Here is a 24804-nt window from a genome sequence, read left to right as displayed (position 1 = left end):
AAAAAGGAAGCAGGATTAAGATTATGATCTTGGGTAATTATAGATCATCCTTTTCTAATAGTATTTCAACATTCTGGAATCTTGTGAGCCATCTCCCAGCCCTCTGATTTAATATTGTTCTAACTTGAATTCCCCTTCATTTCATTTTCTCTGCATATTTAAGGGGATTGTTTGAGTGTCAAAAGTTCTTTCCATATAGCCCCTCCCTACAATCATGCAAAACATGAAAAACGCATCTGAAGACAATATAGATCTATAGCCAGGAGTCTAGGATTGGGGGTTCCAGAGATTGCCAGCTTCGTCTCAAAAGAGAGGCAAAGTGGGAGCGGTCCTTAGTACTGTATATCTCACTGACCACTTGCTCTGATTACAGACATAAGAGGAAAAATCAGGGGCATGATTTATTTAAGGCAGTTTTACTTCAGGTAGCTCTCTTAATTTTTAACCATCCCACCTCCAGATGATGGAGTTTAACGACCTATGCAAACAGTTATACCAGAATTCAAAACTGCATGGCCGTTCTTAGTTGGTGGAGCGATTTGTCTGGTTAATTCCGATAACGAACGAGACTCTGGCATGCTAACTAGTTACGCGACCCCCGAGTGGTCGGCGTCCCAACTTCTTAGAGGGACAAGTGGCGTTCAGCCACCCGAGATTGAGCAATAACAGGTCTGTGATGCCCTTAGATGTCCGGGGCTGCACGCGCGCTACACTGACTGGCTCAGCGTGTGCCTACCCTACGCCGGCAGGCGCGGGTAACCCGTTGAACCCCATTCGTGATGGGGATCGGAGATTGCAATTATTCCCCATGAACGAGGAATTCCCAGTAAGTGCGGGTCATAAGCTAGCGTTGATTAAGTCCCTGCCCTTTGTACACACCGCCCGTCGCTACTACCGATTGGATGGTTTAGTGAGGTCCTCGGATCGGTAAATATTATGTATTATCATGTCTTTAAGTAAATATTAGCTACAGTCCCAAAAGGTTTTATCTCCTACAGCAATTATCATTAATCAAGGGTTCAGGGTGAATCTTATTCTCAAGAATCACAGTAAAGATTCATCCTAGAAAGTTCACAAATTATACAGTTTATCTTTCATATCTAAGTAGATGGTTCTAGGTTTAACATTACAGATTGTTTTGCCTTCAAAATACTCAATACAAAGAAAAATTCTAAATCGCATGTTGTCCATCCCGTTTCCACAGAAAAGAAACTTTCAGGTCTTTCAGAGTTAACATTAATACTCTCTTCATTCTGAAAATCAGGATTAAAATTTTTGCAAATAACCCTATCAAATTATCAGATCAGATTAAAATAATCTTTAAACAAGGAGACTATCATGCACGTAAATAAACATTAAATAATTTGCTTTAGTCAGATGAGATCTTAGTAGAAATGAATTACTTTCAGAAAATTTACAGTTCCAACTCCTTAGAACATCTATAGACTTGAAAAATAAAAATAAAACATTCAGTTATTAACACCATATAAATGTAGGCTGTTCCTTTAAACAGTAGAGATAATTAATATCTAAATCAGCAAGGAGGTGCAGTTATTAAAAAAAACTACTATACTTAATGGGAGGAGGGGATTAGAACATCAGACCAGGTCCCTCTCCACGTGGTCATCCTTTCCCCACACCACCATGCTTCCGGACCCAATATGTCATAGCTCCATTTAAACTATTAATTACTTTTGCAAGTCAATCTTTCTTGTCCCATGTCTTTAAGTAAATATATGTATATATTTTTAAACTTTACACTTCAATCTTTGCAAGTAAGTGACCCAAACTTCATAAAACCTATACATGCCCAATAGAGCTGACAAATACTTAAGGCATAGCTCAGTTACAAATTACCCAATACCTCTAGAAAACAACATACTATCTAAGTAGGGAGATACAACCACAACCTCTCCTATGTAAGCTACCAGCATTTTGTTTTAATAACCTATATTTTAACTTAAAATCCCAAACACAGCTTTAAATTCCCAATAATATAAAACTACTTTTGCCATCATATTTAAAACAATGAATTTCACTAAATAGCAGTTTCTTTCCCCTGGCCCACGTGGCCCTGCTGCAGTTAGGACCCATGGGGAGGAAAAGAAAGGAAGTCACCATCTTTACTAGCTCAATCCCACACACTTCCTGATGTACAGGGTTATTAGATCCCAAATGGGATCTACTAAGGGGTATTGTCTGGGGTCAGCTGAAACAGCCCCTGCAACTGGAGTTTTTCTCTTCTTTTCCCACTCCTCACTAATCCCTTCTCTTGTGAGGAGAGGATTCAAAATAATAGACATATTTTCTCCCGCCTCCCTCCTCACCAAGGCCCCTAGAAGGGCTAATGGAATTAAATCCTCTCCCTTCCCTTCAGGTTACTGCCATTTAATCCTTTTGGCACACCCAGTCTGCAACAAAACAACAATACCTTATCTTTTTTTTGGCTTTTTTTCCCCCTCATATTTTGGCAGTTTGTTCCAATTACTTAATTTATCTCCCAAGGGACTATCTACTGGTATTTTTCTCATTTCTCTCTGAGAGGGCTGACTGGGACTAGGCCACACCCATTGAATTTGGAAGGAGTTTAATAAACTCCTAAACGCCCCAAACACGGCAGTTGTCGCCAATTGACTCCAGTCACCCAGAAGGCCTAGCTATCTTCCTGTCCAGAGCCCCACTCCAGAATCTATAACTAGACTTAAGGGGTTCACAGGACGCTTACCTCTGAGTTGCTGCGCAGCAAATTACTTGACTGTTCTGTCCTCCACCGACCGGTCGGAGTTTTTTACCGTGGAGTTTCCCACTTCTTTGACTTTCTCTGAGTTTCTCCACTTCGGGCCCATTTTACATTGGGGGAGCAAGGAGAAGCCCCTGGGCGCTGGTGGGCTGCCTTAATCTGGGCAGAGCGCCTCCCCGCTAGCACCAGGAGTTCACTTATTCACCGAGTAAAGGATCCGGACTAGGCCCCAAACTGTGTGGTACAGAAATGGTGAGGGGGTCACCATTTAATAAAAAAAGCTGGAGAGAGCTCTAGAAAAAAAATCAAAGTTTATTGTACATTCTCGGGAGAAAGGCGTCCCCACCCTTTGAGCAGACAATGGAAGAGAGGAAGCGCCTCCTGTGGGCAGGACAGCCCCCTTTAATCCCTAAATGCAAACTCCCCCTCCCACCACTGACCCTCATCCTCATTGGCTGAGAGTCTTACATTCTAAATTCGAGATCTGCCCATGAAATTGAACTTGACCAATAAGTACGTAGTTGCCAATATTTGGCTGAAATAGGGAGGAGATGATATCATGGGAGGGGAACTCAATTATGCCTTTGACTCGAACTTCAGAGTCCTTCAGGCCTACTCAAACTCTGAAGTAGATGAAGCCTTACTCGATTTTCACAACTGCCTTGAAAGGTCTCACCTCATCTCATTCACAACTATAATATAGACTATGGATTTGCTCTTCCAATTCATTCACAATAACAGGTTGGCTCCCCAAAGCCAGTACTTCTCTTCTTCCACTAACCTAATAGTGTTTAGAGGTGGTTCTTTACTTTTGTTCATAAGCCCCCACTAGTATGCTTCTTCCGATGCTTATTTGTTTAGTTATCCAGCCACACCTAATTAGCTTTTTGAAACCTTTATTTTGTAAAGCTGTGCTTAAAAGAATTGGCACAAAACACCCCCTAAAACAAGTATGTACTTGTTATATACTCTTCCCCCATATATACAGAGTGTAGGGGAATATAGCCCATCATCTCCCCATCTGGACCCTGCTGTCAGTTACTGCTGTTCCTATGACACTGCTAGAATGCTTATGGAAAGTTCAAAATTTCCTAAAATTTCAAAGTTCACATGCCCATGCCCCAGCCAAGGGTAGGGATAAGATTGGAGACAGAGGATCTCTCTCCTCCCCTCTCACTTTCCCCAAGCAGAGTAGTGCTGTTTTTTTCTCGTCTCTACAAGGAATGACCAACTCTTAAGTCAAGCCCAGTACATTACTTGTGCCACTTCATTTCATCTTATGGCTGGAAATATTTTCATCCAAATGGGTTAAGGAATTTTCATTGTTAGTTTGATAACTTTGATTGATTCAGCAGAAATGTTCTCATTTGATAAAGGTACTAGTGCCAGGAAATTTCTTGTTAGTTACTTTAATTGGGGTGAAAGTGATTGATTTATTGGCTTGAACCCCATTTATCCTTACATATAGTTACTTTCTCCAAGGACATAAAGCTATATTTCATCATCTGTTCTCTGGAACCTAGCTGAGTGGTTACAGTTCTGTACATTTCGACCAAATTGAGTGAATACAATTCTGTACATTTTGGACATCTTTCCATGTCTTTTCATTTACATTATTATAGCCTTGGTTCTTATTTTCTTATTTTTAGTTAATATAAAGCTCATGTTTCTCAACATTCTTTTTAATTATCATTCTTACTGTGCTTTAACATCCTTTTACATTGCATATTCCACAGTTTATTCATCCCTTCTCCCAAATGATGGGTACTCACTTTATTTTTTATTTTTAAGGATTTGTTTAGTTCAATTGGCATAGGTAGCACCCTGCTAAGGAACATTCCTCAACCAATGTAGGTCAGCATCTTTCCTGCAATTTCTAATTTTTGAGAACTGTTGAGAACCCTGAGAAGCTAAGCAGTTTTCTTAGGTCACCCTGCCAGTATGTGCACCTGGCTTAGAATCTAGGTTTTTCTTGGCTCTGAGTTTTATATTTACTATATCATGTTACCTTTTTTTTCTAATCCTTTGCTACTACAAAAAGTACTTCTTTTAAAGCTCAGCTTTTAATTGGCTCTAATTTTGTTAAAATTTGCCTAGTTTCTTCATTCCTCACTGCAAATTTAAAAATTTCTAGTAATTTCATTACTAAAACTAGAGTTTATTAATTGTTACATCATCATCATGATGCTAATTTTTTATTTTGTAGTATAATTCTGTACTTGAGTCTATTTTGTAGTATATACTAACATAAATTTAATTATAACTAGAGTGTATATTTAGAATGAATAATGGTGCTAAAAGTTTATATTTCATTTTATATATTTTATAATAAAAGTTTATATTTCATTTGAATTTTGTCTTTTGGTGTAAAAAGTGCTTTATAATTCTAAAATATAGATTCTGTAAATGGTTTGTAGATAAGTAGTCTGAGATATAGAATTTAAGTGACAACTATCTCAAGTCTCTTGTAGAAATAAACACAAAAATTCTGAGACTCCTAATTAGGCTAGACTATAACTTTGTCAGGTATCATACGGCATAAACTTTTAAAGATATGATAGCTAAAATTCCAAAAGGTTTAAGTTCCCAGGAATGGCCAACTGTGTTGAGATTTATGAACAATACTATCAAATGAACTGAGGTAATTATTTTTTCATTTAAAAAATTCTGCTAGAGTTGTTTGGAATATGTCTTTCTCACCTTGTAAAAATGATATTCAAGAACATGGAGATGATGAGTATATAGGGTAATCAGAGAAGTAGAAGAACTAATGGGCTTTAATTGTTTAGAAAGATAAAATGCGTTGACAAAGAAAGTCTTGGTAAAGTAGGTTTGTCTAATGGGTTGAATGCTTAGCATAAAAATCTGTTATGATTGTGAGTCAAACACAGTCCAATAAGGTATATGCTCCAAAAAAGACTATTAATGAAACTGGTGGTGTTTATTTATAAGGACTAAATATAAACCCTTATTTTGTGTATACCATGTTGGGAAACATGTGAAAGCTAGATTGCCTCAGAATTAGCACTGATTTAGAATGATAATCTTAGAAATGTGTCTAGAAGAGAAAAATTAACTCTTGAAACAACATTTATTTGTAGAATATCAGAGTGATAGAGGGAATGGAAGGATTGTTGGAGACCTCCTTCCATTGTAAGCACTGTAAAGATAGAAACTATGTGTCTAATAGGTGTGACTTATGGTTTTATTTAAGGCATTGCTTAACCTAAGAATAATTTCACAAGTCTTTATTCTTCAACTCATTCTGAAATTTTTACTGTAGTTCTTTATAATAGACCACAAAGACATTATCTTTAGAATTCATGTATATGTATTTTGAAATTTATTTATTATAATACATATACATAAAGCTATATATGAATGAAGTTCTAACTCAGACTTGAATTAAAATTACTATACTATATTTATCATGCTTCTCTAGGAGTTAATTAAAAAAGAAAAGATGAGCTAGTTGTTGAATAAAAAAAAAATCCATCTAATTTCTATTTTATGTCAGGCATTGCGCTAAGAGCTGGGGATACAAACAGGCAAAAGAGCAGCCCCTGCTCTCAAAGAATTTACAGTCTAACGGGACAATAGGCAAATACACACACACACACACACACACACACAAAGAGAAAATACTAATTTTTTTTTGAAAATTATTTTTTCCTTAATTACATGCAAAAACAATTTGAAAATTTCATTTTTTTAAAAAAAAGTTTGGAGTTCCAAATTCTATTTGTCCTTTCCCTTTGCACCTCTTACCTAAGACAGTAAGCAAGCTAATATAGGTTATACATATACAATCATGTAAACATTTACATAATCATTTTGTGCAAGAAAATTTGAACAAAAACAAAAGAAAAAAAGGAAGGAGGGAAGACAGAAGGACCAAAAGGAAGGAAAGAAGAAAGAACTAGCAAGAAAGAAAGAAAGATGGTATACTTTGGTCTGTATTCAGACATCATCAGTTATTTCTCTGGAGGTATATTTATCATTATGAGTCCTCTTGGATCATTGTATTGCTGAGAATAGCTTTAGTCATTCATTATACAATATTGCTATTGCTGTGCTTTGCATAGTGTTCTCCTGGCTCTGCTTATTTTACTTGGAAGGCACTAAAATTAAGGAGAATCAGGTAACATTTTATAGAAGGTAGGATTTTATCTTGGACTTAAAAGAAGCCAGGGAGGACAGGAACTGGAGATAAGGAGGGAGAGGCCTAAGGGAAAAGCTGTGAAAGTGTCTGGAGTCAGAAGATTCACTATCATTTATTAGGAATAGCTAGGAGGACTGTCACTGGATCACAGAGTATGTATGGATGGGTATTGAGAGAGTAGGTGAGAATAAGAAGGTTGGTAAGTTAAGAAGAAGCTAGGTTTTTGAAAGGCTTTAACAGCCAAAAAGAGGATTTCTATATTTGATCCTGGAGGTGATAAGAAGCCACTATATGTATGTATATTAGAGGTATGATATGGTCAAATTTGAGCCTTAGGAAGATCACTCTGATAGCTGAGTGAAAAATGGACTGGAGTGAGGAGAGACTTGTAGCAGAAAAATCCAGCAGAAGAGATTGAAATTTTGTAGACATAAGATGATGGGAACTTGTAGTTAAAAGCCAGTGAAAAGGGACAAGAGACGTTAGGAAAGTAGAATCAAGAGGCAACAGATTGGATGTGGAGAGTGAGAGAGTGAGGAGTTGAACACCCAGATTATGAACATGGTACCCTCACTAGCAACAGGAAAGTCAGGAAAGGCTTTTGGAAAAATAATGGGTTCTACTTTGAATTTGTTGATTTTAAGATGTTTATAGAATATCCAGTTTGAGATGTTCAATGGACATCTGGAGATGTGAGACTGGAGGTCATGAGAGAAGTTAGAGCTGGATAAGTAATTAGGAGAATCATCTGCATAGTGATAATCATTGAATCCTCATTCATTTAACATTGATTAAATTATTAAATTACCCATGAATATCCAATATATAGAATTTGAATGGGTAAAAATGATTTATTTATGAAGATGTTCGTAATTTTACTAGTAAGCATTTTATATATATATATAATAAGCCTAACAGCTCATTTAAGTGAAGAAAATAATTACAAAGATACCCTATTAAATAAACAGAAATCATCCTTGAAGATCGACAAACTTTGCTTATTGAACCAAAAGAAAGAAAATTTCAGACTAGAATCTGACACAAAAGAATTCTACCTCTTACCTCCTGTAATTCAATCTGGATACCATTAGAAATAGTGCTCTGGTTAATCTTAATTGTCATGATGATATAAGGAAAAATGATATGGGGCATATCATTAGACACCATTGTTAAATCAGAGGATGAAGTGTAACAAGAATGAAACAAGTCAGGCATCCGTTCTCAAAATTTTATATAAAAGATTATTTTATTATATACATATTATCAAATTCTGAATTAAAAATATAGCATAACTTATTTTTTCTGTTATATATTTATGTGTGTGTGTGTGTGTATGTGTGTGTATTCATCTTTTTATATCCATATTTGATAGCTAAAAAGGGAGAGGCCCCAAGGGCTCTATAGTGTGCAATTAATATTTTGGCCAGAAAATCAGCAGATTGTTTCAGTATGGTTATATGTTATGACATCATATTCCAGTAAAATTATAATGAACAGAAATTTTGTTTGTCTCTGTGGCAAACCAAAACGAGTTTTGTAATTGTCAACAGACCTTCATGATTATAATGGCGCCCACTTACATCATTGTAGTTAAGGGTCTGTCAGCATTCCAGTTATGAACCCCAGTTTTCAGGGTTTATAACCAATTGTAAACATTTTCTTTGTGTTGGAACTTGGCAAAAAAGACCTCAGTCCAGGGGAAATTTTCTGATTTCATGGAGGGAGACAAATTTTGTGGGAAATATTCTAGGAAAAAAATTTACTTTTAGGTCTCGAATTAGAAGCAGCAATAGGTGGCTCAGTGAATAGAATGCTGAGTTCAAATTCAGACTCAGACTAGCTGTATCTACTATCTACTGAAGAAAGAAATGGCAAACCACTCTAATGTCTTTGCCAAGAAAACCACATGGACAATGTAGCATAAGGTCTATTACAAGGTCATAAAGAGTTGAATACAACTGAACAACAAGAACAACGTCTCATAGATTGTACCGTACTTTTCAGTTTTTATAATGAAAGGCCAGAGCAAATTTTTATTCCTACTTTTTTTTTTTCTGAGGCAGCTGAGGTTAAGTGACTTGCCCAGGAACACACAACTAAGAAATGTTAAGTGTCTGAGGTCAGATTTGAATTCAGGTTCTCCTGACTTCAGAGCTGGTGCTCTATCCATTGAGCCACCTAGCTGCCTCTATTCCTACATTTTTAAAGAAGTCTGATTGTGACATATATATGAGACACTTTGTTGAAACCTTTTAGATAATATTTTTCTCCACTAAAGAGTCAAATTATTTATTTTAATAGTCAGCAAAGAATAGTTACAGTTGTTTCCTTTATTGAGTACAATTCAGTCAAGATTCAATCTCACAGGATTGTTTTGTGGATCAGGTAGGATGATATATTCAAAATGTTTAGAAAATTTTAGTGTACAAATGTCAGTTGTGATTATCATTAGTAGTAGTATGAATTGTATAATTGCAAAGATGTGCTCTGTTATTGCTCTGAATATCATTTGTAATTTGCAGTTGCTCTGAATTTCATTGTAGTACACCATTGTAATTGTATATTATGAATGAAAAATAGTGAAGTTTGTTCATTTTCAACCCAGAACTTTGCTGTATTTGATATTATTGATCATCTCTTCTTTATTGAGGATTTCTTTTATTTTGGTTTCTATGACATCCTCTCTTCTTCCTCTCCCCCCTCCACTCAATCCTAGGTTTATTTGGTTTTTTAATTGTTTATTTATTTCAGTTGTATCTGTCTCTGTGACCTCATTTGGAATTTTCTTGGCAAAGATATTGGAGTAGTTTATTATTTCCTTCTCTTGCTCATTTTATGGATGAAGCAGTGTTGATTGACTTGCCCAGAGTCACACAGGTAATAAATCTGAGATCAGATTTAAATTCAGGAAGATAGAAGGAAATTCTGGGAAAACAGGGGAGTAGATCATAACATTACAAGCTCTCTAGATTTCTCCCCCAAACAACAAAATTGCTCTTCAGGGCAAATGTCTGCAGGTGAAAAACAACTATAACTTGAGAGAACAGTGGTCCTCCAGGGACAACCTCAGAAAACTTGTAGAAAGACCTCTGATCAGAGATATGAAGTGTAAATCCCTCCAGGCTACTCTGTTGAAACAGCTAGTGAGGAGTCCTGAAGTTTAGCTGGGTTGGGAAGTAGCCTTAGCCCAAAGCACAAGAACTTTCACCTTCTGAATCCAGGAAGTTTGAGGGAGTCTTTACTGATAAGGATTACCAGACCCTACTGCTGGGACATGGCACTGGGCAAGGAGGAACCAGTATATGCCTGGTGAGTGCAGAAGCAATGGGGCAAGGAAACTGCAGGCTGCAGGCACTTAAAGGAGGGTGGAGTACTTGGCTTTGGGGTCTGAATCAGAGGGGAGAGCTAAAGTGAAGCCCAAAGCACCAATCCCCCACCCTCATAGGACTAGATGTGATTACATTAACAAGTTCTTATTTATTTAATTTTTTTAAAAAGAGCAGACAAAGGATAAAGACCTCAACCACAGAAACTTAACTATAGAAATACTTCATGGGAAGACCCAGAAGTCCCAGAGAGGGACACTGAAATAAAAAAAAAAAAGCTTCTATTCAAAGAATAATGTTAAATGATTCCCTGCCCAGAGAGAATTTGTAGAAGAATTTTTTAAAAAGCTTTAAAAAATCAAAAGGAGAAAGATTGAGGAAAAACTAAACAAACAAAAACAGGATCTGAGGAAAACAAGATTATGAGAAGAAAGTCATCCAATTAGAAAAGGAGATCCAGAGTTTTAAAGCAGAAAGTGACTCTTTGAAAATTAAAATTGGGCAAGGGAAGCTGTGAAACTATAAAAGACCAAGAAATTAAAAAAAAAAAAAAAAGTAAAGAATTAAAAAATAACAGAGAATGTGAGCTATAAGAAAAACAATAGATCTAGAGATCATCAAGAAGAGAAAACATAAGAATGGTACACCTAAAAGCTAAGATTACACCTAAAAGCTAAGATAAAAAAAAGATTTTGACACAATATTGATATTGTGTTATTGACACAATATTGAATATTGACACAATAATGGAAGAAATAATTACAGAAAATTGTTCTGAAGTGAAAGAATGAGGGGAAAGTACAAATAGGAAAAAATCCATCAATCACCACCTCAAAGAGATCCTATAAGGAAAACATACAGGAACATCATTGCTAAATCTTGAAACCTCTAAATTAAAGAGAAAATTTTAAAAGCAACCAAAAAACTCAAATTTAGATATACTGAAGCTACAATTAGAATTGCACAGGACCTCTCAGCAGCTACAATAAAAGATGATGGGTCCTGGAATACTATACATACTATATATTGACAATCAAAAGAATTAGAATTGTGGTCAAAAGTATCATATCCAGTAAAATTAAGTATAATATTTGATTTTTTAAAACGGACATTCAATGAGCTGTCAGAATTTTAGGATTTTGTTTCAAAAAATAAACAAGCCTGAATACAGAAAATGGCCTGACTAGTTAGTTTAGGGTAGGAGGAGCCATAGGATATTTTTAAAAAGATTTGGAAGAGCCACTCTAATGAGGGAGATAGTGAATAGATTAGGAAGGTGGGCCCTGAGGAGATTATGCAAGGTAAATCTGTAATGAATGCAGTGGGCAGAGTTTCCTAATTTTTTCTACTTAGCTTGAGTAGGAGTGAAGGTGGTGGATTATAGGAGCAATCTAAGGCTGGGTTTTGGCAGGACAAGATTAGTGATAAGATAAGTATTAATAATTTGCAATGGATTCAAGAGAAGATAGTAGTGTAAGAGTTGAACTAGTTTAACTTCTGATGGGCAAGGGAGATGATAATTTAGAAAAGAATGAAGGGTTTAAGGGATTAGAGGTCTTAGTGAAGATGAAGATGTAAAGAAAAGGGAAAAATGAACTGATAAAAGATTATGAACCTATAGAAAGATTTCATAGTAAATAGAACAAGGAAGAATTGTGTTAAGATGTAACAGAGTTGCAGTCCACATTAGTAGAAAGATATTCCATTCCTGCTGAAAAAATATGAATCTTTAAAAGTTCTGATATCAGTGTAACAACCTAATGAAACCTGGAGACGTTTAACAACTACAGTATTCTACAAGTACTGGATCTAAAGAACCTAAACAGCAACATTGAATTGTATTAATTCTAACACTATTGCATTACCATATTGGCTAAAATCCAATATGATAAAATGGTTGACATTAAGGGAATATGTAGTTTATCTTTAACTTCAAGTTATTTATTTTTAGCTGTTTACTAATACTTGAGTGAAAATTATTCAAAATAAATTTATTTTTATACATAGTTTTTCTATTATGTAGTAACAATATAAGGTAAAGATAATGCTTTTATTTTTTAGTTGTATCAGTACTTACTTGGAGATAAAGTTTTTATAGTGACTGAGGCTTTATGTAGTTTAAAGCAAACTACATTTTAAAACTTTATAGAGTGGTTTCCTCCCAATTATAACATTTACTCTTTCCCATTCTAGGTATCACTGTCCAGTGCCTAAGGTTTTTTATGTCCAACTAACTGTTGGAAACAATGAGTTCTTTGGGGAAGGAAAGACTCGTCAGGCTGCTAGACACAATGCTGCAACAAAGGCTCTCCAAGCTCTCCAGAATGAACCCATCCCAGAGAAATTACCTCAGGTGCCATTGCTTTTAATACTCAAATGAACATGAAATATCATTGACAGGGGTACTCCTTCCAATAGTGCCAATGGCAACTCATTTAGATCTTTATTCACTGTATGACTCTGATTTATCGTCCTTTCATACCAAGGGGTGGGAATAGGTGGGAAGGCATCTGCTTAATGTAGATTTGCTCATTGAGTAGACTATCATTATTTTTTCCTCTGCTTATTGGAATAGTCCTTATACTTCCATGCACCTCCTATTTCCATATTTCTTTAGTTAGATATATTTAGTATGTTTCTCTTTAATTTCTTGTTTCTGTTCTGTTGAAGTCTGCTGACATGTCATACATTTATTTCTCCATTACTTTTTGGGAGACTTTAAATTTTAATTCTTTTAAGACATATCCCATAACTTGTCCCACATAATAGCACAAGAGAACTTCAGTGTTAAAAAGATGGCCCTTAGTTTTAGGGAAAAGCTTGGGATTATCATAATAAAACTAATAACTGTGATAATAGCAGCTCATATTTATGAGGTGCAAAACCCAGCAAAGCAAATAGAAGTTTTATAATTAAAGTATAACAAAGGAAGATTAGCATTTAATTCCTTTTTTTTTTTTTAGTCCCTTAGTTGCCTTCTCTCAATAGTTAAATTGTTAAGGAGGCAAACACATTCTGCTTCATGAATATGTACCATTTTTGCATAAAAAAGAAAAAGATAAATATTTCTTGATATGTTTAGAAGCAAATATGATAGTACAGTTTGGCATCCTTCTTAGGCTGCCCTTCTATTCCTCTGCTGTGTCATGGTTCATAGCCAGGACTGTTTTAAAGTACTAGTGAAACTATAGTTTGGGGTTCTGTGTATCACTCTTTCCTGATCTTACATTGTAGCTGAGGAAGCTTTGTGAGCCTTCTATGAATTTCTAAGCCCAACATTTTGGTTCCGAGACTGAGCTGTTTTGGCATTGATAGCAGGGATACAAGGATGAAAGAATAACATTAATTAATTTTCTCAGCATTTGTTAAATACTTACAATAGATGTTGCACTATATCTGATGGAAGACTAGGCATCATATTAGAGGATGAGTAGAGGAGAAGAGAGTGGACATTTATCAGGTGCTTGCTAAATGCTTTACAAATATTTGTCTCATTTTATCCTCACAATAGCTCTATGAGGTAGATACTATTATGATTCTTATTTTAATGTTGAGGAAACTGAGGCAAAGAGAGATGAAGTGACTTGCTTAGGATCATGTAACTACTAAATTTTTGAGTCTGAATTTGAACTCAGATCTCCAGCCCCAGGGCTGTATCCACTGAACCACCTAACTGATAAAATTAGAAAATTGGTATGATCATATGTAGTTTCAAGGCAGTAGAATTGGGTACAAAATTGAATATGATGACAGTTAAAAGAATAACTCATGCTTATATTAAAATTTTCAATTTTCAGCATGCTTGCCCCACAATCATACTGTGAGATAGGTCATAAAAATATCATTATTACCACTTTGCTTATGAAAACATGGAGGCTCAGAGAGGTTAAGTAGCTTATCTTACAGCTACTAAGTAGTAAAGCCGGGATTCAGACCCAGGACTTCTGATTGATTTTTAGTTTTCTTTTTACTACTACTCCTAGAAGTGGGATTTCTACAATATTTAAGCCCTAGATCTTTCATGACAATGTGAAATAACAAATGAATAACATTGGATTTAGAGTCCAAGAGTCTATGTTTAAATTCCATCCTTGTTACATCTTATCTGATTGGTTTTGAACAAGTCATTTAAAATTTTTTGATTTCTTATTTGAATCTCAAGTTCCACCTGCAAAATGAGACAATTGTTCATATTATCTCTAAAATCCTTCTCAGCAGTAGATCTTATGATTTCAGGACTAATTAGGAAAAAAAAAATTCTTTATGTTGGTCTTAAATATAGCCCATTCCTATTTTTCTTCATTGATTCTGGGTTTTTCCTTCTGAATTCAAGCAAGAAAAAAAAAATCAGTTCTTCATGATAAAATAAATTGTGATCTTCTAAATATTTGAAGTGAGTTTGCTTGTCCCCTTTTAAATTTTCTCTTTTCCAGACTAAATACCACAACAGATCCCAGGTTGAAACTTCGTGCTTTAAACATTTGTGTGAGTAAGCACAGGAAAAGAAAATCAGATATCTAAGTTGGGGCTCTAGTGTCTCCCAGGATTGGCCATTCTCATAATGCCTAGAATGTATTAATAAATGGTATTAGCACATATATTCATACTCATTCTTTTGTCTAAGATGCCAATAATTGCTTGTTAAATTGGATCAATTAGAAGGCACAAAACTATGTATCTAAAGAGCTACAAGTTGTCACCTTCTGATTACAATGTCAGTAAGTTTAACTACCTTGGAGGCAGCTAGGTGGTGCAATGGATAGAGCACCAGCCTTGAATTCAGGAGGACCTGAGTTCAAATATGGTCTCAGACACTTAACACTTCCTAGCTGTGTGACCTTGGGCAAGTCACTTAACCCCAGCCTTAAAAAAAAAAAAAAAAAAAAAAAAAAGTTTGACTACCTTGAATGCATATGTATGAGTTTTGTTTATAAAATCAATTTATAATTTTTATCATTATATTTTTCCATTATACTTTTGGGAAAGATATCCACAGTTTTTGACAGGAGTACAAATTTATTAGAAAATTCCATTATGGTTGATTTCTATCAAAGCAGTTTCCTTGTTTTTTCACCTGATGTTATAAAAGCAAAGTTCCTTCATAATTGAGTATTATATGATATACCATAATTTTTCTTGTTTTTCGTGATTTAGAATGGAGAATCAGGAAAAGAAATAGAAGAAGAAAAAGATGCAAACAAATCTGAGATCAGCTTAGTTTTTGAAATTGGATTGAAACGTAACATGCCTGTCACTTTTGAGGTATGTATTCAATATTTTTCTGGTTTTTTTCTCTGCTCCCCAATTACTGAAAATAAATTATCTTGTAAAAATAAATCATAATTTAGTAATTTGAAGGAGTAATTTGAAAAATTCTGCTTCCCTAATTTTATGAACCCACAAGCATTTGGTCTTCCACAAAACCCTAGATCATTTCTTTAAGGAATGAAGGCACTTTGATTTTGTCCAAAACTATCCTTGTGGTACAAATAACATGACAGGAACTACTGACTTGTAAAGGCTTCATGACTATGTATCTGTTGTCAGAGAACCCACCTAACTAAATATGAAGAGGTTTATCATTATGGAGTTGACCACTGTGTGGAGAGGCTTATCACTATGAGGTTGACCACTGAATGATGAATTTTTGACTGCTGTAGCTCATTATAATTATTTTCTAAGTCTTAGAGGGATTTTTTCCTGTGGTCATGAAGAAAGTATTTTGACCAGTGAAAACATGAATCCTTGCAGTTTTGAAGAATAAGTATAAATACTATGTCTTATCTTAAATTACTAGGTCATTAAGGAAAGTGGACCTCCACATATGAAGAGTTTTGTTACTCGAGTATCAGTTGGAGAGTTCTCTGCAGAAGGAGAAGGAAATAGCAAAAAACTCTCAAAAAAACGTGCTGCAAGCTCTGTGTTACAGGAACTAAGAAAGCTTCCACCTCTTCCTGTGATTGAAAAACCAAAATTATATTTTAGAAAACGTCCTAAAACAATATTAAAGGTAAGATATTGTGAGAGTGACTAAATTGTTAAAAAATTCTTAAAATACTTTTGAAATTAGGTAACTGTGTAAGGCTTTTCTCTTAACTTATATAACATTTAGAAAAGAATATGCATATGCAGACAAAGTCCAGTATGATGATCTCCCCAATAGATATAAGACTTAATAAAGCACAGATACAGGTGCATATAAGAAATTATACCTGCAAAGCTTTAAAGAGGACTATGTATTTGGGAGACTGTCTATACTTAATCCAATTGTACTTCTGTTGCTTAAAATAATTTTGGATCCTCATTTGTAATTTCTTCAGAATCAGTTTGTGAGAAAAATAACTCAGTCTTAATTCTTATTCATCATGCCTCCATTTTGACAAAAGATTTTTTTAGCTAGATGAACAACTTGTCTCTTCTGGTCTTGTCTCTTAGTTATTCACAAAACTAAAATATCTTTTAAAAGCCTAAGATTTGTTATTATAAAGAATATTCAAAAAATGTTTTTAATATTTTATTTTATATCATCTCTGTTTCTCAGTGTCTCCTTCCTCCTCTCAGAAAACCATTCCTTATAACAAAGGAAAAAGAAATGCAGCAAAACTAACACACTATAAAAAATCTAACATTAAATGTAATGTTTTACATTCATTGTCCTTCCCTCTGCAAGAAAGGGAAAGGTATTTTCTATCTCTTCTTTCTAACTTGGTATTTATAAAAGTAAACAGTAAATGCTTTTTAATTCATACATTTTTTTTAGGGCCATAATTTTGTAGCCTTTGTAGTTCTGTTTGTTTTATTGTTCCTGATTTTTTCATTTACATTGTTAGAGTCATTGTTTATACTATTTGTTGCTTCTGTTTATTTTGTGTAATTTCCTGCAAATTTTACTAAGCTTCTTTACTCATCACATTCATTATTTCTTATCAGGATGATACAGCTTGTTTATCCAATTCCCAATTGATGAGCTTTTTTGCTCTTTCTAATTCTCTGCTTCTACAAAAAGTCCTGCTGTAAATATTTTAGTGTGTATGAGGCCTTTATTTTTTTTTAACCATTGAATCAATGGATCATAAAATATGAATATCTTAGTCACTATCTTTATTTAATTTCAAATTGCTTCCATGAATGGTTGGGCCAATTCATAGTTCTATGAATAGTATAGTAGCATTCTTGTCTCTCCTTTAATATTGACTATTTTCCTTTTTTAGCTTTATCAATTTTATTATCTTTTCATTTGTTACCTTTGTCAGTTTTCTAGGTATATGTTGATGACTTTTTTCAACTTGTTTTCTTATATGGTTGTTAATAATTTGTGATTCTTTTGAGAATAGTTTTAAAAATATTCTTTGGCACTTATCTATTAGGAGATGGCTTTTGTTTTTATGTATCTTTAGTCACCTACATATTTGAGGTATTATGCTTTTATCAGAAATAATTCAATTCAACTTTGGTTTGCTTTTCTTAGTCAACTGGTTTTCTTTTTATTTGCATTAAATTTATTCATGCACACACTTTGGAATTCATGTCATAAATATTATGTCTTGTTAGGTTAAGAATTCACAACTTAAATATCATTTTCAAAATTGTCCATCATGGTTCCCTCCTTTTTGTAATATGACCTTAAATGTTCAGGTCAAATAATCATTTTGATTCTATTGTGGTATGTAATGTAAGATGTTGCTCTGAACCTAACTTCTGAAAGACTATTTTCCAATTTTTCCAGCAATTTTGTTTAGGAGGGAGTTCTTTCCTAAGTTATTTGTACATATTGTACACTGAGTTTTTGAGTTTAATTTTTTTAAACTGTTCCGTTGATTTTCTTTTCTATTTTATCAGTAGTATTAAATAATTTTGGTAAGATTTATTTTCATTATTTTCCTAGCTTTCTTTACCTTTTGTTCTTTCATAATAATTCTGTTAATATTTTTAGCTCGATAAAATGATTCTTAATAATTTGATTGATTTGTCACTCAACAAATAAATTTTGGTAGTACTTAAATTTTTATTATATTAATTGAGCCCATCCATAGCTAATCAATATTCTATTGATAGTATTTCTTGATCTAAATCTAACAGATAGAAGAGCTTGTTTTCTAATTTTTATTATATTTTTATTACTATTTTTTAGCATTCATTCATTTTAAAGAATTTTTTTTTTCAAATTGCATAGTCTTTTAACCCTTTCTGTTTGTATTTTGGTAATAAATGTCTTAGATTAATTTTTTTTCTTCTAAGAATTGCTTTAGCTACATCTCAGAAATTCAGGCATGGTGTTACTTTCTTTCACATAGCTATTTTATTCATTAATTTTTTTTATGATAACTTTTTAGACTCATCCTTTTGTTATTAAGTTTCTATTTAGGACTATTTTTTTGCTTGTAATTCTTTGATTGATTAAAGCCTAATGTTATGGTCCATAAAAGATCTGTTTAATATTTTTACTTTTTGTATTATAATTTTGTACCCTTTTCCATACCAACAGCTAAGGAAGTGCCTTTAACATGGTATGTTGTTATAAATGTGTCATGTAGTATTGAGAAATAGTTTTATTCAATCAATCAATCAAAGAGCCTATAAGTGCCAGGCACCACGAAGCAGTAAGCATACAAAGACTAGTATAAAATACAGCTTAAAAAAAAAAAAAAAAGTAATAATGTAATTCATCTGGAGGAACAAAAGGTCAAGAATCTCAAGATAAGTAATGAAAAAAAGTGAAAAGGAAAGAGTGGCTAAAAATACCAGATCTTAGATTATGCTACAGTAATCATCAGATTATTTGAGATGCTTGAGAAGAGCAAATTTCTATAGATTCTTTTTTATTTTTTAATTATTTCCAGTCAGTATACAGTAAAAATATCTCAGTTCTAAATTCTTTAATACTTTGTCTAGTTCTCTATTTTTCCTTTTGGATTATCTTTTAGAGATTTGTTTAGCCTTAAGAACAGAATATTAAAATCCTTCTCTTATATTTAAAATTTTTTGTGATTCATTTAACATTTTCTTTACTAATGTAGAAACCATACTAGTTGGTGAATACATGTTTAAAATTGATATTATTAATTTTCATTCCTTTAAATAATTTATTTCTGATAATATAAAAGTATTTTGTCTGGTAGCATAATTGCAATTCTTACATTTTTGTAGTCACATGATGTATTCCACATGATTTTATACCTGATTCTCATTCTGATTCTGCTTTTTATGTTTCTTACAACAAATACCAAAGTCATTTTCTTCTCTGTCCTGTCACTATCTTTTCTTTAATTGAATTATTTAGTCCATGATATTTAAAGTTCTGAGAGTGAAAGTTCTGTGTTTTGCTTCATTTGCTTCTTTAGTACTTTTAGATGCTTTTATCCCCTTCTTTTAAGCTAGTACTTTGTCCCTACCCTGTATTTTGTTTAAATCCTTAGATAAGACATTTTTTTCTAGTTCTCACTTCTCTTCCTCTGCTTCCTTTTACCTAGTCTTTCAATAATGTGGCATTTTACTTAAATTATTCTTTCCTTACCTTCCTTACTTCCTTCCTTCTCCTTTCCTCTTTCCTTCCCTCTTTCCCTTCTTTTCTTCTCTTTTATATGTATTTCCAGTACTTAGCACAGTGCTCAGTACAGTATTTATTTATTCTCTCAAACATTTCCCAATTACATGTTAAAATTTTTTGAGTTCCAAATTCTCCCTTTCTCTCTTCTTCCCTTCCCCTTGAGAAGATAAGTAATGTTGTATTGATTATATATGTGAAACATATTTTTATATTGACATAAAAGGAAACAGAAAAAGTAGAAAAGTAAAGAAAACGGAAAAAGTATGCTTCACTTTCCATTCAAAGGTCATAAATTCTATGTCTGAGTATAGCATATTTTAACATATATTCTTTGGATTTGTCTTGATCAGAAAAATGATTATGATTTGAAGATATTCAGAGTTCTCCCCCTTTTTTTCTAAAGTCTTCATTTAATGGCTCAGCCTTTGAAGGACAATACTGATGATAGCACAAAGGATTAACATTCGGTTCTATCTAGGTATTGCTATCTCATCCAACCTTATAAAGAATTTAATCCAAGGTAAAACTCTGACCCATAGCCTTCTGCTCTGGTGTGTGTAGGGGGTGGGGGGAGGGGAGGAGGAAAATATAGATTCTTTCTACATCTAGATTTCCTTGATGTTGGTAGTGATTTGTTAGTAAGTGACTTGATCAAAGTTACCCTCTTCAATCCATCATTAAAATAGATCCACCTCTCATCATAATGTTAGTTCTATCATTAGTTGTTAACCAATCAAAGTTGATTGCCATTCTCAAGAACACTCATTTTTCCATAGCAAGGAAACTGAGCCTATAAGGGGTCTTAGGGTCAAGAAAGAGATGGCCAAATGACCATTCTTTTGTATTAATAATATGCTAGATTTTAAATAAAATGATTAATTTTTCTGAAACCCTCTTTCAAACTTTTTAAATGTCACAGTAGCTAAGTCTATCACAGATGATCATTATACAATCTTTTAAAATTTTTTCTAAAAATTAAATAAATTTTTATTAAACGTTTTTATTTTTCAAAAATATGCATAGATTCTGCAATATTAGCCCTTGCAAAACCTTCTGTTCCAATTCCCTCCCCCCCCCCCCCCCCCCCCGCCTTTTTCTACTCACTCTCCCTAGATGGCAAGTAGTCCAGTATATATTAAACATGGTAGAAATGTATGTTAAATCCAATATATTCATACACATTTATACAGTTATCTTGCTGCACAAGAAGAATCAAATCAAACAGAAAAAAAAAAATTGAGAAAGTAAGTAAAATGCAAGCAAACAACAAAAAAAAGAGTGAGAATACTATGTTGTGAACTACACTCAGTTTCCACAGTCCTCTCTCTGGATGTAGATGGGCTCACCAAACTATTGGAGCTGGCCTGAATCATCTCAGTGTTGAAGAAAGCCACGTTCATCAGAATTGATCATTGTATAGTCTTGTTATTGCCCTGTACAATGATCTTCTGGTGCTGCTCACTTCATCAGTTCATGTAAGTCTCTCCAGGCCTCTCTGAAAATCATCTTGCTGGTCATTTCTTACAGAACAATAATATTGCATAACATTCATATATCACAGTTTATTCAGCCATTCTCCAATTGATGGGCATCCATTCACTACAGTTTCTTGTCACTACAAAAAGGGCTGACACAAACATTTTGGCACATACAGGTCCCTTTCCCTTCTTTAATATCTCTTTGGGATATAAGTGTAATAACACTGCTGGATCAAAGGGTATGCACAGTTTGATAACTTTTTGAGCATAGTTCTAAATTGCTCTACAGAATGGTTTGGATCTGTTCACATTTCCACCAACAATGCATCAGTGTCCCAGTTTTCCCATATTCCCTCCAACATTCAGCATTATTTTTTCCTGTCATTTTAGCTAATCTGAGAGGTATGTAGTGGTATCTCAGAATTGTCTTAATTTGTATTTCTCTGATCAGTAGTGATTTAGAGCACCTTTTTCATAATCTTCACATAATCTTGAGTTATTATATATAATGTTCTCTTATAATTCTTCACTTTGAATGAATTTATATAGATCTGGCAAATTTTTCTGAAACCATCATAGTTGTCATCTCTTATAGCACAGTAGTATTCCATCACAATCCAATCAAATAAAATTCTATTTAAAAAGTTATTTAGTTATTATTTCTTCTCCCTTTGTCCTTTCTCTTTCCACTCTTCAACTTTACTTATTAAAATCCTTTTTTATTGCAGTTGTTTCTAAGTTTTTCTTTGCTTTGTTCTCTTCATTAATTCTTTTCCTTTCCATTCTGTTCTAAACTTTTATTCTCTAATTTGTTGTCTAAATTCTTTAATGTTTCTATTTCTTATGAGGTTAAAGGTTCTAAAATATCAGGTTTGAGCTCTCCTAATCAATTTCTATTTTATTGTCTATATGGTTCTTTCCTTATAACTTCCCCTTTCACCTCTTCTCCCCCCCCCCCCCCCGCCTTTTTTCTTCTGCTGTGCTTCGTTTTTGGAAATATGAATTTGTGAGAAAAACATAAATTCTAAGATATTTGTTTTTCAAAAATCTGTCCTTATATCCCAGGACAATAATTGCTGTTTGTGTTACCATGGCAATTGATAAATCCTACTTGAAAGTCCTTTTGAAAGGACAGTAACCCCACAAGAAAATCAATTGCCAGAAAATCATCCTCTAATGATTAGTAGATTCTTTTACATGTAACTAGACCATAATAAAGATCACAGAGATGAATTACATTTCTCAATATATTAAAAATTTTTTGTATAGGAATGGTATCACTTTTCAAGTATTATTCTACATTTAAAATACTATAATCAGCTGCATCTAAGAAATGCCTTGGCCTTTATAGTATTTATAAATATCCCCATAAACTTGTTGGTTCTTGTAAAAGATATCATTAGATTTCTTAAAGTTAAGTTAATATTTATAGATGATGCTGGGAATCAGGGATTTTTTTTTAAACCATCTCTCTGGCATCCTACCATTGCAATTGTAGATGCAAACTACTAAAATTGTAAACATTAATGAAGAGGGACAGGTTTGGGGATCCCCAGAGTTATTCTGATTGACTGAAACCATGGCAAGGTGGGAAATCTTGTTGAATTTTACTACTTGGAATTTTGGCCCCATTCCTGGGTTTGGTAACTCTTGGTTTGTCTTTCCTCTGGGCCTGTCCTGATACCTAACACTGCCAGAGGCACTCAAATGTTTCTAGAGTCCACTTGTATTCAATGTGGACACTTCCAGAATTTTGTGACTGGACTAAGGTCAAGAATAGACTCCTTCATGGTAATTCTCAGTTACAATAGACACTGATATTCTTATCTTATTCTACAGAGTGTGATATATATAGATCATTGAAAGTAATTAGGAATATAGTAATTTAGATCAAGATAATTAGCTAATTACTAATAATTACTAAAAGTAACAGCTTGATTGTTTTTCTTAGTAGTCCTGAACCTGTAGGCTCAAAGACTTAAGTTCAAATTTGTTCTTAGATACTTCTTATTGTACAACCTTGATCAAATCACTTTTCCTTTGTTTGCCTTGGTTTCCTCATTGATAGAACAGGGATAATAATTGCACCTATCTTCTTGGGTTGTTGGGAAGCTAAACAGATAATATTTGTAAAATGCTTTGAACTTAAAGACCTACATAAATGCTAGTTAATTATTATTGTTGTCATATTTATTATTAAGTTCAGCAGATTATTCAAAAATGATTAATTTTTTGAAATTGAATATAACTTGAATATAATGTCTAAAGTAGATTCATTGAAAGCATTTTCAGGACCACTCCAATAACAGACATGACAAAGATGATAATATACACTTTTTAATATACATGTGGGAACATGGTTTTGATTTTTTCAATCAGGTCTCTAGATTTGTGGAGTTCTCCCACCTATTTTGGAATTTATGAATGTTTGGTATTGAAATATAATTTAAAATGTGCCTAAATTTTTGTGAGCCAGTGGTATGTTTGGGTGACTATATATAACAGTTTTGTTTGTGAAAATCTTCTAGTTCCTATAAAGTTTATTTGCTAAATTTTCAAGGATATTGTAAGGTTTGTTTTTGTGGGAGGAAATTATGATGTTTTATATGAGAGCTGTTGTTGGAGAGGGGCAATTGGTCTTCTATCTCTGAACATTATTAAGGAATACCACCCTTCCTAATTTGTCCAGAGTTGCTTTTTAATTTTCTCTTTTTTCCCACCCATACCTCATTCCTTTACTCTTTCTGATTTTTTTTTTTTCTGGACAATCCTGAATAGCATTTTCTGTGTTTATTATTTGCTTAAGTGAACTAGGCTCTCCTTTTAAGAGGATAAGCATTTTTCTGCAGATTTAAGTACAAGAGCTTAACCTAGGTAAAAATTGTAATCAGAGAATATTTTTGAATTTTTGCTTTTTATATTAAGTTGACTGGCTTGAGTAATATTACTATTGAGTGACATTGCTTATAAGGTAACAACAAGCTCACCAATTTTCTTCTAGGCTTAAATTTCTTCAACTTACAGATGCTTTCTTGAATTTCCTAATTATATTCTTTTAAATGTTGAAGTATTTTTAAAAAATGCTTTATTAGTAAAGTTGTTTTTTCATTGGATTTTATAGGGAAAAGGTACTCATAGAATTTTAGAACTCCTACCTGAGTGGTAGGATTAATCTATTTTTAGGCTTAGTCTACAGTAGTATTGATGGGGGTTGAGGTCCCTTTAAGATTCCTTTCTGATTTCCAAACTCCCCTCCCCCCCATGGCTGAAGAAGCTAAGATCTTTTGATTCACAAATTCTGGTCAAAAAGCACCCTTTTTGAATTCCAATGATATCCGGGCTTTCCCAGCCCCCACTATCTGCTCAGGTTCCCCAACCCCCACAAATAGCTTCTTTCTTATCTAAGGACCCATTGAATTCTATTCAAATTCTAACCCTGACTGAAGCTCAGGATGGAGGCCAGCCTGGGACTCCACCCAAACATGGCATCCTTATACTGGTCATGTTAAGGATTTCTGCCAACCATAGCCACCTTGGCTCTGGTGTTTTCC

The 24804-nt window shown here is 33.7% G+C and overlaps 1 protein-coding gene across 10 annotated transcripts in view; it reads left to right on the top strand.

Annotated features, from left to right (window-relative positions):
- The window catches only part of STAU2 (staufen double-stranded RNA binding protein 2), a 454831-nt gene that overhangs the window by 128385 nt on the left and 301642 nt on the right, over positions 1-24804 (top strand). For all 10 annotated transcript variants that reach the window (XR_012484345.1, XM_074278883.1, XM_074278881.1 and 7 more), the window contains 3 exons: positions 12422-12581; positions 15383-15490; positions 16026-16238. Coding sequence is in view for 9 of the 10 variants with exons in the window: in XM_074278883.1 (XP_074134984.1) it covers positions 12422-12581; positions 15383-15490; positions 16026-16238 (481 nt within the window). In the remaining variant the exon portion in view is untranslated. The remainder of the gene's footprint in view (positions 1-12421; positions 12582-15382; positions 15491-16025; positions 16239-24804) is intronic.

This window comes from Sminthopsis crassicaudata, chromosome 1, assembly GCF_048593235.1.
Source record: "Sminthopsis crassicaudata isolate SCR6 chromosome 1, ASM4859323v1, whole genome shotgun sequence".
Classification (NCBI taxonomy): Eukaryota; Metazoa; Chordata; class Mammalia; order Dasyuromorphia; family Dasyuridae; genus Sminthopsis; species Sminthopsis crassicaudata.
This window is presented reverse-complemented; position numbering and strand designations above follow the sequence as displayed.